The sequence below is a fragment of the Theobroma cacao genome, chromosome 4 (assembly GCF_000208745.1).
Source record: "Theobroma cacao cultivar B97-61/B2 chromosome 4, Criollo_cocoa_genome_V2, whole genome shotgun sequence".
In the NCBI taxonomy this organism is placed as follows: Eukaryota; Viridiplantae; Streptophyta; class Magnoliopsida; order Malvales; family Malvaceae; genus Theobroma; species Theobroma cacao.
This window is the reverse complement of record NC_030853.1, coordinates 22,729,944-22,745,338: the sequence shown is the minus strand read 5'-3', so window position 1 is coordinate 22,745,338 and position 15,395 is coordinate 22,729,944. Positions and strand designations below refer to the sequence as shown.

The 15,395-nt window shown below is 33.7% G+C and overlaps 2 protein-coding genes across 2 annotated transcripts; one reads left to right on the top strand and one right to left on the bottom strand.

The window, feature by feature from the left end:
* LOC18602212 (protein FATTY ACID EXPORT 3, chloroplastic) lies at positions 5,572 to 8,448 on the top strand. Its single transcript, XM_007033462.2, has 7 exons — positions 5,572 to 5,950; positions 6,115 to 6,511; positions 6,622 to 6,789; positions 6,890 to 6,936; positions 7,039 to 7,076; positions 7,419 to 7,511; positions 8,067 to 8,448. Exons 1-6 carry the CDS (start codon positions 5,693 to 5,695, stop codon positions 7,495 to 7,497), a joined length of 987 nt encoding a protein of 328 aa, XP_007033524.2. The 5' UTR covers positions 5,572 to 5,692; the 3' UTR covers positions 7,498 to 7,511; positions 8,067 to 8,448.
* On the bottom strand, positions 8,544 to 14,938 carry LOC18602211 (vacuolar-sorting receptor 1). Its single transcript, XM_007033460.2, has 12 exons — positions 14,292 to 14,938; positions 13,187 to 13,879; positions 12,473 to 12,561; positions 12,299 to 12,368; positions 12,130 to 12,213; positions 11,677 to 11,753; positions 11,523 to 11,604; positions 11,272 to 11,354; positions 11,111 to 11,177; positions 10,286 to 10,414; positions 9,887 to 9,993; positions 8,544 to 9,185 (listed from the first exon to the last, which is right to left on the bottom strand). The coding sequence occupies exons 1-12, from the start codon at positions 14,584 to 14,586 to the stop codon at positions 9,096 to 9,098; spliced, it is 1,866 nt and encodes a 621-aa protein (XP_007033522.2). The 5' UTR covers positions 14,587 to 14,938; the 3' UTR covers positions 8,544 to 9,095.

The following is a 15,395-nucleotide window of genomic DNA, read 5'->3' as shown; positions in this document are numbered from 1 at the left end:
AAAATAAAACCTAAAGCAAATATTAACTCGTAACTTGATGCAATCGAACAATCCCTGCATCAACAATAAGGCATATGTCATTTTCAATGCCATGCATGTAAAACTGTGAATGGGTAATTTAAAAAAGACTTAAAATCACCATAAGTCAACTACTAAATTAAATTTTCTTTGTAGATGCTATTACAACTAACTTCATACACGTTATTAAAAAAAACGTTACACATGATTCATTTACTCATTGACTTTTTTTTAAAATATTTATTTAATTTGTTTCAACTGGGAATATCATGAATTTCATTTAAATAACTTCATCTAAGTAATGTATTTTATGAATTGTTAACGACTTACAAATTATCACACCATTAAAATTAGTATTTATTAGTAAAAATTTTCCAAGCGACTTTATTAGATTGATATACATGTGAACTTTGAACTATAAACTAAAAATATATATATATATATTACTGTTTAGTTTAAATAAAAATAGGAAAACCACTCTGCCCCCTAGAATTGATGTTCAAATTAAATGAATACCCTATTTAAATTGGGGGTTGCTACTTTTAATGTAAATCACATGGTCTTACACTTACTTTACACTAAGAAGGAAACCTCTGACAAAGTGGGCAGAGTGAAATGTACAACGTTAAAGACAGCAACACGACAAGGCCTGCCTACCCTTCCTACTTTGTTCTTCGATAAGAAACATGGTTTCGCTTTTCTTTCACGGGAATTTCTCGGCAAACAAGACTACACTAATGGAGGAGAAGGAGAAGTATTTAATAATTTTAATAAAATAATATTTATTTATCTAAGTGTGTTAATTTATCATATAAATTGATTTCAAAGAAATGTACATATATATAATATTTTTATTTTTTATAAAAATATTAAAGTATTGGATAATCAAATTGTTTGGGAATTTATAAAAAAATAAATTTTCTTGATTCCATTATTTATTACTCTCATAATCTTTTTATTGTAAATAATTGAAATGCTATTGATGAATTTTAGGATTGTCACATTGAAGAAATAAACATTTATTTATTATTCTTTTTTTATATATTTGGGAACAAAATAAAGAATTTGAATTTTGGATCATATCCATCTTAATTCTTTTAAAAAAAAAAAAAAAACTAGCATTAGATCAAATAATGGTTGTTTATTATTAGTAATTTTTATTATACTATGCAATAAAGGAAGTGGAGAGCAGAATAAAGCAGTACTATTTAGGCTTAATCTGGCATTATTGTTGTGGTTGGAAAAAATTGGATCTGAAAATAGCGGTTTGAAAAGCAGTATAAAATTGTAATTTAAATTTTTGAATGTTTAATATTACAGTGAAAAAGTGTTGAAAAGTTAAAATCTTTAAAATAAAATTGATATTTGAAAATAAAAAATAAGTCATTTTCAATTCTATTTAAGTAAATCGATATCAGGATGTATCAAAGAAATAAATAATTATGAAAATTTAATTTTAAAAGTGTATACAAAAAACATTTTCATTTTAAGTTCAAAATATGTCAGATTGGCAATGCTATATATTTGGATTGAGGAATTAATGTGTTTTCACATTGCGTTTCGCCGTTAAAAATTATATTTTAAAAACCAAACGCAATGCCAAATGAAGTCTTACATAAGCCGGTAGCATGGGTCAAAAGCCCACTTTTCTTGGGTCTCTTCCCCATGTTGAAATGAGCGGAAGGAACTCCACCACTGACTTTTGGCAGTTAGATTTCTGATTTGGTTGACTTTCGAGATTCTTTTTGTTTTGGCTTAAATTATAAATAAGGGAATGATGCATCAGCATTAAGATTTTCAGCTTCCACAACTTGTAAATTAAATACCTGTAAATAAAATCATGAGCCGATGTCAGCTTCTTAATTGTGTTCCCTCGGGGACTGAAACTATTACTACTTTAGATTGCGTTTGAGTGGCGTAAATGGCGCGGAATCTCAATCTTCATTACCAAGTTTTAACAGATCAAAGGGGAAGAAACAAAGGGAGACTTTGTGTCCCTTCCTTTTTCCAACGCCCAACGCCAATGGCATCCACGTGCTGAGTTGGATGTGATCCACGCTGATGCTGCGAATCACGCTAGGATGGAAGCTCGATTTCCATTTGTAGGACAACATGATAGATAGCGAAGTATCTGATCAGGACTTTGCTTGTGGGATGGGAATCTAGTCAACGTATTCATGTTCATATACACACATCAAATGTTGAAATTGATCCATTTGCATGCATAATTCAAACATTTGACACAATACTAATTGACAACAGGGTCTCATTATTTTATCATGAAAATCTAAAGGGCGGCCCTATATCTTTTCATCGACCATTTATGTGGTAAAGATGAGAAATTTTCAACTCAAAAAACAAAGTTTATCTCTTTTTTTTTTTATTACATTTATATTAAATATATGTATAAACTTGCAAACTATATAACTCAATGAGTTAATTTAATAGAACTTTCGTATTAATCATAACTCAATATTGTTAACCAAATAGACTTTGATCTTTGGTGCTTCTTTATTCAAAATATTTCAGTTTTTATGTAATGTGCTCTTTCAATTTATCTGCATAAATTTTTTACTATTTTGATTAAATCATCTTAAATAAAATGAAAAAAATTTTGACCTAAAAACAAAAAATAAATACATAAATTTGTCGATTTATGTGCCATTTGCGAGTAATCAATCTGCCAAGCATTGCAAAAAAAATTATGAGAAATGGTCATCCTCATAAATTCATTTCAGAAATAGCTATCAATATAAAGTAAATAGTTTTTATCTAATTTTAGCATGAAATGATAAAAATACTTTTAAAATCATTTCAGATAAATTAAATGCTTTCAATTTTTCTCTCTCGCCATTTGTCTGTTGTGCTCCCCATTCTGCTGTATTCCTCAATTTTTCTCTCTCGTCATCCAGCTTTCTCTAATTTTACCACTATCATCATCTCTCTATTTATCTCTCGTCATCTCACCATATAATTGTCGATCTATAAATTAAAGAGCATGACATGGAAAGTAATAACATATTTTTGAGTTTATTGGTTTACATTCATAAAACTCTCTCTCTATCTATCTCTTGTCATCTTGTCATATCATCGTCAATCTACGAACCAAAAAGTATAGCATAATAAGTAACAATAAGTTCTTGAATTTATTGTTGTTGAGTGTTTCAGTGATTTAAGTCTGATAAAATATGCCTTGGTGTGTAACAAAATGATTCATGTATTGGTGTGTAACATCAGTACGAATAAGGAAGCTTTGACAAGTAATATCTGGTGCTAAGGTTTTAGCTTTGGCATGTAACATCTAGTATTAAAGCTTTAGCCTTGGCATGTAACATCTAGTATTAAAACTTTGATCTTGACGTGTAACATCTGGTGTTGAAGTTTTGGTGTATAACATATTCTATTGGAGTGTCTAACATCTGCTCAGACTTGTAATATTGTTTTGTTTTTTTTTTCTATTATTTTTAATTATTGTGGATACATTTACATATTAATAGTTTTTAATATTTTGTATTTATATATTTATATGTATATATCTAAAAAACTCTGAATGAAGGTGAGAGAACATTTTTTTCCCTTCAAGTTGTTGATCCCCTTCCTTTGTTCATTTTTTTTTAAGTTTTTAGAGTTCTTATTTTTTTGTAAAATTTTCTTCAAAAATCAACAATTGATTTATATTCACAAAACCCAAAAATTTATGAGTTAAAGTTATAAGTGAAATGAAATCTGTTAAGTAGTAAAATTTTTTTGAACATGGCATGTGACAATAACATTTGTTAAACATAGTGTGTAATTAGCTTGTTTGTATTTCACTACAACATAACTTTCGGAGTTAAAACGTGTAACAACTTTTTTTTCAACTGTAACAATATTTTTTTGAATATAGCATATATAATAACATTTTTTAAATATAGCATGTAACTTGTTCCTTATCTTTATATTTCACTAAGACATTAACTTTTAAAGTTAAATTTTTAAACTTTTATTAAAATGACATTTAATAATTTTTTTTTAACATGACATGTAATAATATTTTTTTCAACACGTGCACTTGGATATGAAGAAGATTCATTAAAAATAATTTTATCTAAAAATCTATTCTCTTAACAAAAAATAATTAAAACTGAAAAAAAAATTTCAAAACACCTTATGATTAAAAAAAATCGTCCTTTTATTTTACCTTCCCCATTGTTTGTGGATGGCCATTGAATTTGGCAGTGAGGGCTCACAAAACCATCCTAAAGCAAGAAATGGGCTTGGCTTACAATTAAGAGCTGGGTAGGCAAGTAAGTAGCAGACAATAAACAAAGCTGCATAGCTTAACGTTTAAGTCCAATGTTGAATCCAGAGTTGGGCTCTGATACTTGATTACCTTAACCTCCAAGTTCCAACTTCGGCCTAAGCCAACTCAAGTTGGAGTTTGATGCCTATCAGCTTGTGAGTTCGAAAATCCTAACACGGTGAGCATTTGATAGAAACCAATCAAATTATAACAAAATTAAAATTAATCGAAATTAATTTATTTACTAAGTTCAATAGATTATTTTGATTTAATTAAGATATTTTAAAAATATAAATGAAAAATATTTGTATATAAAATATTATTAACGATTAGTTTTTTGATTGATTTAATTGTAAATATTGAAAAACAATTAATTCAAATCATTGAATGGATTGTCTTTTCTAATTGACTAATATTGAAATTAAAAAAATTGATTTGAATTAATTGAATTCAATTAATTTTAATTAATTATTTCGATTTGAATCAATTAATATTTATATTACTCACATCACTGGTCCAAAACCAGCCAACCAACCAAAGTATTAAAAAGGCAAAAAAGATATTTGATTAAGAAAGGTATTGATTCAAAACTGGTTGATTACAAAAAGGGTACTAATAAAAAAAGAATTAATTATTTGTTCTGAAGTTTGGAGAAAAATGTTAACTTGTTTTGATTATTGTACTCCAAAAATAGAATAGGTGTTAAGAAACCGAATTTCAGTGTGGTGGATGTTTAAAGCAATTAGTTTATTTGTGCAGATTTTATAACAACCTATGGCGTCTGTATACCATATGTGGACCAAAATCGAAAGAAAAATACTCTTTTTTATTTAAATTAAATATTCAAAAAAGGAAAAATAACGTTTCTTCTTTCCTCGCCTTTTTTTTCTTCTCCTCTATCTTCTTTCCTTCTTAGCGAAAATTGAAATACTGTTCCGGACTGCTAATAGTTGTAAACAGCATCCAACGGTCGATAATCACATGATGAGATGATCATAACTGAAAAGAAAAGTGGAACAGTGAGAATAATGTGGTTTCCATGTACCATATCAACGCTGCAATCCAACGTGATTCTGTGGGTCCGCTCGTTCAAAACTTTTTCTTCATTACGTGTCACCAAAGCATCGCATCGAACGGTTTCCTACCTTCTTGTTCCAACTTCCCAGGCAAAAGCACAGAAGACACCTAAGCGACGGCGTTTTGACACCTCTTTTTAAATTTTTTTATTTTAAAGTTCCATCGCCACCAACTCCTATAAATCCCTAATAAATCTCGCCTCGTAATTTATTTCTCGTGGAGTTCGCCCGTTCTTTTCTTACTGTTTAAAAAAAGTTATTTGAAGAAAATTTAAAAAACCCGAAGCTCACTGCTGCGAAATTTGTAATAGCGGAAATGTTATCGATCAAAAGCCCTAACCCTAGCTGCGCCTTGGAGCCGTTGAAGGGACTTATTCGTGCTACTGCTTCTGCTTCTGGTTCGTCTTCTCCAATGGCACTATGTATGTCGCCGTCTCTGCGGCTCACTCCTTCTTCTTGCAGAGTTTCTCTCGCCGCTCCCAAAGGGTTAGCCCTCGGATTTCACTCATTCGATAGACGGATTTTTTTCAACCAATCCTTAGTCGCTTTTGCAGCTGCTTCCCACGAGGAATCCGTGAGTTGAAATTCAAATGACTTGTTATTGCTTACAGTTTTTTTTTTAATTCAAAATTTCATTTGTTGCTGCGAACAATATTGATAATAATAATAATAATAATAATAATAATAATAATAATAATAATAATGGTTTTTAAGTTTTGTTCATTTTTTTTTGTGTAGAAGCATTCAGAAATAGAAGTGGAGAGAGAAAAAGATGAAGTGAAATTGGCCAGTGAAGAAGAATCAAATGAAGCATGGAAACAAGCTTTAGAAGCATTCAAAAAACAAGCTTTGAAGATGCAAAGCGTGTCCCAAGAAGCATACGAAATTTACTCCAAGAAAGCTTTGATTACTCTGAAGGAAACTTCGGAGCAGCTTAAAATTCAAGCAGAAAAGGCCAAAAATGATTTGAGCGAAATAGCGAAAGAGATCAGTGAAGAAGGAAAAGTTTACCTCTCAACGGCAGCAGAGCGTTCCCCTGAAGAAGTCAAAGAAATAGTCGAAACATATTCTTCCACAGCCGATGACTTAAACGACGTTTCCAAAATTCTCGACTTTCACGTTGGGATACCTTATGGTATTTAGTATTTACATGGGAATTGTTTTCCATATTCAATTTTGTATTTTTAATTGCATATTTAAACAAATAAATTGATTTCGTTCTTGTTTTCGGGTTGGGTTTCGCAGGTTTCATTCTTTCAGTCTGGGGATTCCTTTCTTTCATGTTGACGGGGAGCATATCTGCCATTAGGTTCGGTGTGATTCTAGGTGGAGTTCTTTTGGCATTAAGTGTAGCAAGTTTAAAATCATATAAAAAAGGAGAGTCTTCTGCTCTTGCCACCAAAGGACAATCAGGTTGCTACATTTTCCTTAATTTGCAAACTTTTACATTTTGAATTGGGTGATACTATTATATTTTTATAATAGCATTTTAACTGGCTTATGTTTTCTGCAGTCATCGCCTCTATAATATTTTTGAGGGAGTTAAGCATGCTGGTTCGGGTGAGGATTTTTAGTAACCTTTGTTTCTCTTATTTTTAAATTCCCATTGATTCTTCTCAAGCTGATTTTGTTTATCTTCTGTGGTTCTTATTCTTTTTGCAGAGATTAACTCTGGGCACATTTCTTACAACCTTAGTCAGGTTCTTAAGATTCTTTTGACAATTTAAGTTTTCTGTTGTGTATACATGGAAGTTAGCGGGTGCTTCTAACTTCTGTGCGGCTAAGAAGGGTGTGACATTGATTCTAAAAACATGATAATAGGGTGAGAAAGGCTCAGTTAATGCTGGCATTAAAGAAGCAGGAATGAATATGTATAACATGTTTGACTTTAGCATTCAGAACACCCCTGTGAGGTGTAAAGCAGTTCCTTCTTTTTGCGTTTTTTGTTATTTGGATTTAGAGATCAAGCTTTAGTTTGTGAAGGCATTTTCATTGCAGTAAACAAAATGTTCAATGTGTCTTACAACTTGCTTTCTATGCAGTGGTGCAGTGGTGGCATTCTATATCTATAAGCTTCTACCAAATGACAAACCAGGCTTGGAACCTCAGACAGAAGATTGATGTGCTCTTTTGAGGTTAGTTCTATTGATGGGTGTCTTCAGTTCTCTCTCTCTCTCTCTCTCTCTCTCTTTCATTTCCCAAAAATTGTACATGTAAAATAGGTTTGTTCCCATCTATGGACACTGTCCAGTTCATCGGGAGGGAACTGGGAAACCTGTCTATTGTTTACCTCATTTTTGTTTGTCTTAAAATTTGAATCTGCTGCACATTGAGTTGGGAGTTGAGGCTTGGGCCAACCAATAGGCGTCTACTCAAGTTTTAGTTTGATCATGTGCACTTGTGATTCTTCAAATTTGTGCATCTTTTTTACCTCCTTAAGTTGTACATGACAACATAGGTTCTGTTCTTCACCAACCGCACAGAATGTGTTAAGGAAAAACTTCTGTCAATAGGTCCCCAGCTCACTCTCCCATGCTCCTTGTCGGCATCACTCTTCTCCCTCTCCCTTTCTTTTATATTTAAGTTTTAATCTTTCTCAGGTAGGGTAACTTCTTTTCTAATACCAACGTTGAAATATTCAAGTTATCTTGGTACATTTTCTGAGAAGTTTAATTTTCCCTTTGACCCAGGGAGGACAAAAATTATATATATGTCTACTGGATGATCATGTTGGCTCTGAAAGAAAGCAAAATTGATACAAGAACAAACTCTTGATGCTGTTGAAGCATGTCAGCATACGAAATTTTAGGTCTCTGTCAGACTTTGTTGTTTTTGTATTAGTGTGAATCCATTAGGATGAATGATATGAGAGGTAGTTAAAAGGAATCAAGTGGAGTGATTCGCGATGATGTTGAAATTATTTTGTTCTTCCCGTATGTCCATCAGAAGCTTTGAATAATGATGTGTCCCATTCCTTTCCAGTTAAATTCTTGTACATAGAGGTGAACTTCGGATGAGATTTTTCAGTTTCTTTGAATGTGAAGTTGCTTGGCAAACGAGTTAGGTTGATAAGTCGCGTATTAAGGGAGCATTGCAGAAAGTGCCTTTGATCTAACAAAGACCAAATTGGCTTTTACATTTCCTCAGCAAGACTCCAAAAGTCAACATATTTCAACTCATTGACAAGGTATATTGATAAGTAGTACGCTAGTGTATGTTACATTGGACATACTACGTTACGTTGTCAATAACAAATACTTGTACACGTGTACCAATGGCCATTACATAACTTCCTCCAAGCTAATTTCCCAATGAAATCACCCAATGTGAATTTTATTGGTTCCACGTATCTGACTAATTAAGCCGTAAAAGTATACTCATCTATTCACCGTTCAAGATAACAGGCTCCCACAAAGAAAAGCCAAATGACGGAGCAACTCGAGCATAAATGCCAATCCTAAAGGAATTTAAAGCTAAGAAGTAAAACGTGTGATCTGTGGCCGTGCAAATTGAAAATTTTCCATGTCCATTACCGCATCCCTTATAATTTAAATTTACATAGTCGAAGAGAAACCAACTTCGCACTGGATAAGTAGAGCAACTGCCTCAACACATTGCACCTAATAATAGTTACTAATAAAGTGTGGGAAGGCAGACACCTTAGGCTTTTGAAAATATGTTCCCTTTGCCCTCAGCAGTCGTTTGCGATTGTGCTGCTTTTAGATATCTGGATGGTGAACATTATTAGGTTGATTATCCAATGGCATGTATTGCGCCATGATAGCCCGAATCTCTGAATCCATGTATCTCTGCATGAAGTTCAAGAGCAACTGAAAATTAGTTCACCATTATTGATAGGAAAATGTGCTGTTTCTCCCTTTCTTCGACAATCTAGGCCTCTTACTAGAAACAGCGGTAAAGTGCTAGTGAAATTATGTTTAATTACAGCCCTCTGCTGTATCTAGTCCAACTATTATTTCGGTTTAAATAATGGACTCTAATTGATAAAAATTTCCAGATAAATTTCTAACCCAAATATGTCTGATTAGCCAAATTTGGTCTTTTTCTTTTTCGTTTTAACTTAGGAGTACTCAAAAGCAGTTTCTTTAAAAAATGGGGTAAAATACTACATGCAAATCAAAATCTTTGAAAGCAATTTATTGAGAAACCAGCAATCAATTTCCCCCTACTTGACTCTCCCTTAAAAATATTTAACCTACTCAATTCACTAGTAAATATATTCAATCTTCTCTTTATTTGTCTTTTTGGTGGGTTCTAACTGCAATTGTGCACTATTCGATCAACCTAAAATCTGAAGCAATCAATTTGAGTTGGTTTGATTTGATTTGAACTATTAAGGCTATAAAGGTCGGCTCACATCATCATCAACCCATGCATCTCACAACCATGTGATGCCTCCTATCATGTATACCTCAATTAATTCTAGTGTGACCTAACCTATTGACACTACATAGGATCACCTAATATATTAGTATAACAACAATCTTACCCGGATTCTGTATTTGTAAAAGGCATATCCTGCAGCACCAGCAGCAACCAGGCCAAAAATTATTGCCCAAACATAGCCCCAGCTTACCTTTGTGCTAGCCTCCTTACCTGTATATTTTGCAAGCAATAAAAAACATTAGCTGTAGTGAATAAATATTGCATTATAGGAGTCTTGAGATTCTAAATATCACTAAACACAATTTGCCGAACTCCAAAATCAAGCAAATTTAGTGGATAATTAGCTTAATCTGATATAGTACCAGCATTTTCTACCACAGTTCAAGATGAGGGAACACACTGTAGAGAAGATTTTATAGACAACTGAGATCATTCTACGAAGACTTAGAGGGCATAAAATGCTGTCTATTTAATTATCAAAGCAGGCCCCAAAAATACTCACCAATGCATGTGTCATGCTCTCGCATGTACAATGAACCACCACTACAGCTGCACTCATAACTGCCCCAGGTATTTTTGCATTTGCACTCAGGACATTGGCAGGCCAGCTTCTCCTTGCACTCATCGACATCTGGAAGACAGCCAAACGTGAGGAATGATTCACCAACAGAGATAAAATTGAGTATAAATCTTAAAACTTCTTTGATGCAGCTGTAATTATGAAGCATTTTTTGATTAAAAGTGTTGCCCAAAAGAGATTATTACAAGATAGTTTATACAGCATCCATATTTTATTCAGTTTTAAAAACCTCCACTCATCCTTTTCATATACAAAGCACCAAGACTCCAACTTTTACCAGTAGTGCTTCCTAAATCAGAAACCTCTAGAAATGATTCAAGATTTCACCATACTACTATCAAAGCACTTTAGACCCCTAAAACAAACCTTGAAACTAAAACATTGCATCAAATTGTGCCATAGAATGCTAGTGACCCTAGTTTTCTGCTCCTAGAAATATCTTTCACTGAAGAAATCCTTCTTCACAGGCTAAAGACCAAGTATGCATCTTATAATTCTGAAAGTACAATACATATAAAATTTAAATAAGATACTTTTATGATGTGTTGTAGACACAAATCTAAAAGTAGAAATAGCAGATATGAATCATAATTTCACAGATTTAGTGGAGAAACACCATGCGTAATATTAACTGAACTCATACACTAAAAGCAGAAAAAAAAAATGCTCAATAAGCTGTCTATTTCCAGTGTTAAGCATGACGCTTTATGATATTAAATGAAGAACCAGGTATAGATATCCTAGTACCTTCGCAGCTGTTGACTCCATCACCCTTGAATCCAGGTGGGCACTTGCAACCGTGTGAATGATCATCCTGAACAATCCATTAAAAAATAAAAAAATAAGAAACAGGAAAAATGAGAGAGAGAGAGAATGAAAGAGACAAACAGACATCGAGAGACACTCACAACACAAGCTGAGTATGTCCTCCCATCTTGTGTTTTCCTCCAGCATCCTCCATTGTTGATTTCACAATGCAAAGCCCCAGAAGCTGTTAATCAGAAAAGCAGATATTAGAGCATAGGAACTAAGCATAATGAATTGTAAAGATAAAATGCAACTTTCTGTTGTAGTGTTGATTACAACCCTTAAGTGTAACCACCATTCATTTCCATCAACAATTTCACACTGGGACGTCTTCCTAAGGAAAAACATTTACCTTCACAATGTGTGTAACCATCCCCGGAAAACTTTACACCGTTAACTATTGGGCATTCACACACTCTTCCCCGGAAGGTATCCTACAAGTACAAAAGTGCATCAGCAGAAAATTAAATTGAACATAGAGTTAATCTACAATGTAAGTGACATACCCTGCATGCAGTAATGTTAGCATTCTTGTCCCACCAGCACCCACCATTGTTTTCTAAGCACTCATTAGTTTCTATATCTGCCAAGGACAATTTCCAACAAAATAATGAATATCTCTATAGTAATCTCTACCACAAATACAAATTAAAATCGGTATCTACATAAAATAGCATGGAAAAAACTTTGTGAGAGATAACTATTACTTTACTGAAGCTCATCAGAAACACTGAAAAGATATGTGAGAAAGGGTCTGCTGCTACTAAAGGACAGAGTTTCTGTAATCATTTTACCCACCCAACAACACTTAAGTAACTCTTTCATTTGGTGCATTAATAAATAAAGGAGAGCTTGGGCTCTGCTGACTATGTGATAAGTTGGTGAATACCAGAAATTATACGTTTTAAAGAAGAGCACAAGAAAAAAATGCTTGTAAATTGAGTGCAATAGATGATAACCTTCACTTAAACAAATTGCTGGCTCTGTGGTCTCTTGAAAACCTGCACAAATTGCCTTGAGAACAGCTGCTCTGTCCAACTTCCCTGAATCCAGTAAAAAAGGTTTGGGTTACAAAAGGTGATTCATGCAATCAGATTATTGGCAATGACAGCAAATTCTGATTTAAACCTCTATACTGTCTGTTATTTATAACAAGAGTTGGCAGTATAGTCACATCTCCACGGGAGCCTTTGCCAATCTGAAACCAGAATTACAAAACAAATGAGAACCTTAATGACAAGGTATGACAAAGATGGGCCTCATGTATTTTTTTTAACCAATAAAGTTTTAGAGTAGCCAGACCTGTGTGTCTTGTTCAGCTTTAAGAACTGGGTTGTCCACATCAGCCTCAGTGTCTCCAATACATTTGTCTATTTTAGCGAGATCAACTCCTATAAAGCAGAGAATAAAGATAAATATACCAAAAATAGGTACACTCTTCAGATCTAAAGATATAAGCTTGCTTTTCATCTATACTTAACAGATGACTTAAGTAATCAACATTTCCAGCTGCAAATAAGAATACTTTTGCTTTTCAAGATCCCAATAAAATAGCAGAGTTATAGGCATATACATAGAAAACAGACACGCAGGTGCACATGTAAATGTATATAAACGCCTTAGTCTAAAACAAATTATATAATTTCTCTGACTTTAGTAAACATACAGGAGAGAATGTTCAGAAAGAGGAAACCTCTTGTATATACTAGGGAGTAAACAGGAAGAACAAATTACTTATAGTTTACCCCAAACATACAGGAGAGAATGCGCAGAAAGAGGAAACCTTTAATAAACTAGGGAGTAAGCTGGAAGAATAAATTACTTAGTGTTTACCCCAAACAGACGGGGACCAATTTAGTGGTCGTATGCTCCATTTTTAAAGAAAAAAAATCAATTAAAATGTGACACTTATTAGCAGTAAAGCAGCAGCAATATTGTGTGTGACCCATTTTAAGACTGCAATCTTACATAATATAGCACATGGGTAAAGCAGCAATATATAAAGGATTAACCTACCAAGAGACCGGATAACTTGATCTGCACACTCTTTGGTGTACTTCTCGTCTTTCATTGGGCAGCGAATAGCAAAGTCTGTAACATAATCCCACCAAAGCCATGGCTTTCCACTTTCATTAGCAACTTTGAAAAGGCAAGCTTGGCGAAGATTTTGAACCACGACATCTTTACCATCATATCCTTTGCTAAAGTCTTGCTCAGGATCCGGAGCACAGTACCTCCCGTGATTGATACACTGTGACTTGCACTGTTTGCTCAAAATAAAAGCTTCAGGGCAATACCACGTTATATAGTGTGGGGTGAACTGAGTGTACCCTTTCTGCTCAAGTATTTGAGCAGCTCCTTTGAAGTTCTTGACAAATTCTATCTGGCTGTCACACTTTGGTCCACACTCATCGTTGCTATTTGTCCAAAACTCATACTCAACCCGCTCATCAGGATGCGGAAGAGACTCAGTCCAGTCAAGATTCATATTAACCATTTCCCCCAGACTTAGGGCCTTCTTGATACTGTCCCCTAATGATTTACTAACGAGGGCTGATGGAATGGTGATATTCAGCACGTATTCAGCACTAGCATCCTCTTCTTCAGGGGTATCCATGGTAATCAGCGGCTCATCCTTGTTATCAGCAACAAGAATAGCAGCAGCTCCAGCTTTCTGAGCATTCCAAGCCTTCATGGTGAAGAAACAATCTGCCATAACAGCAAAAGTGAAGATGATAAGCAGTTGCATTTAAAGCAAGTTGAGAACAGGATAACTAAAACCAAGGAATAACTCAAATACCTAGGACTACAACTTTAATCAGCAAAGTAGGCAATACTAAACTTAACAAGTGCCAACTGCCAGCATATTTAAGACTTTTAAATACCGTAAAACTCATACTAAAACAGAAAACCAACTTGTCAGCCCCAAAACACAAGGGAAAACTTAATTGAATTATGATATCATGTTTACATAAATAGAAAGTAGAAAAAAATCATAATTAAATCATTTTACTTCCAAAACAGTTGTTGAGCATGATGTAAAAAGAACTGGATCATCAACGATGATAATAAATATTTCATCATGAAAACCAGAAAAAAAAGGAAAGAAAAAGGCGCTGACCTCCACGATCAACAAGGAGAAAAGTGGGGAGTCCACCAGGCTTTGATTTGAAGGAGATGTCAAAATCATCAAAGATCTTGCATGCGCCTTGATTTGCTTTAGGATAGACAACAGTACCGACCAAGGTTCCGCCATACTGAGGAACCCCAAAATTCCCAATTGCGCATTCATAAACTCCCTTGATTGACTCTGGGGACGTCACTTTCAAGCTGTTCTTCTCCACCACAAACCTCCCCAAGCAATTCCCCCATAACAAAATCCACACACAAATTAAAAACCCAAAGTTTTCTCTCATCCTTCCTCAACACAGAATGAGGAAAAAATATTTTCTGATTACTCAAGATGGGGAATATTTTAAATCAATAACTTAGCATAAAAGTAACCTTTTTCGCCGGTTAAAATTTTTCCAATCCCTTCCTGGGCCTTAAGTTGAATTTTCCTTTCCTTTTTGCCGCCTGCGATTGCAGAGAAAGAAAGATGACGAGGAGAAAAACAACAAAACAAAGAATTGGAATTGTAAGCTTTTTTCAAAGTATAAATTGATCAATCCAATGTTTGAGAAAAAGATTGCGCTACATATAATATCGCACAGTACAAACAGAAGCAGCAACTAGTATTTAGTTCAGGACCCGTATTGTTTAAGTAATACTACTTGAAGTGGGAGATCTATTCTACACCGCCTTTGATTAAGGCGTAAGAATTCTCCTCGTAAGTTAGTAACTTTTTCCATTTCTAATTTTTTAAATTATTTTATTATTATTTTACTCACACAAATTATTAATTTATCATTTATTTATTTAATAATTAAATTAGTTTTCCCATAATATTAAATAGATATGCGGTTAATTTTCTAAACTCATACATGCAATTTATTTTTTAATTTTAATTTTGCTTACATAACAAGTGTATAAATGAAGAGATACTTTTTGGGATAAATCGTAAATTATAAATCTATCCTACTTTTATTGTAATTATAAATTATAAATGGTATAGGTTTCATGCAATACACGTGTTCTTTTTCCTGATTGGCTTTAGCACGTCATGGTTAATTGGAGATGGTCCCACTCGTCGCGTCGCCGTCGCACTGCCCAAATAAAAGGCCTA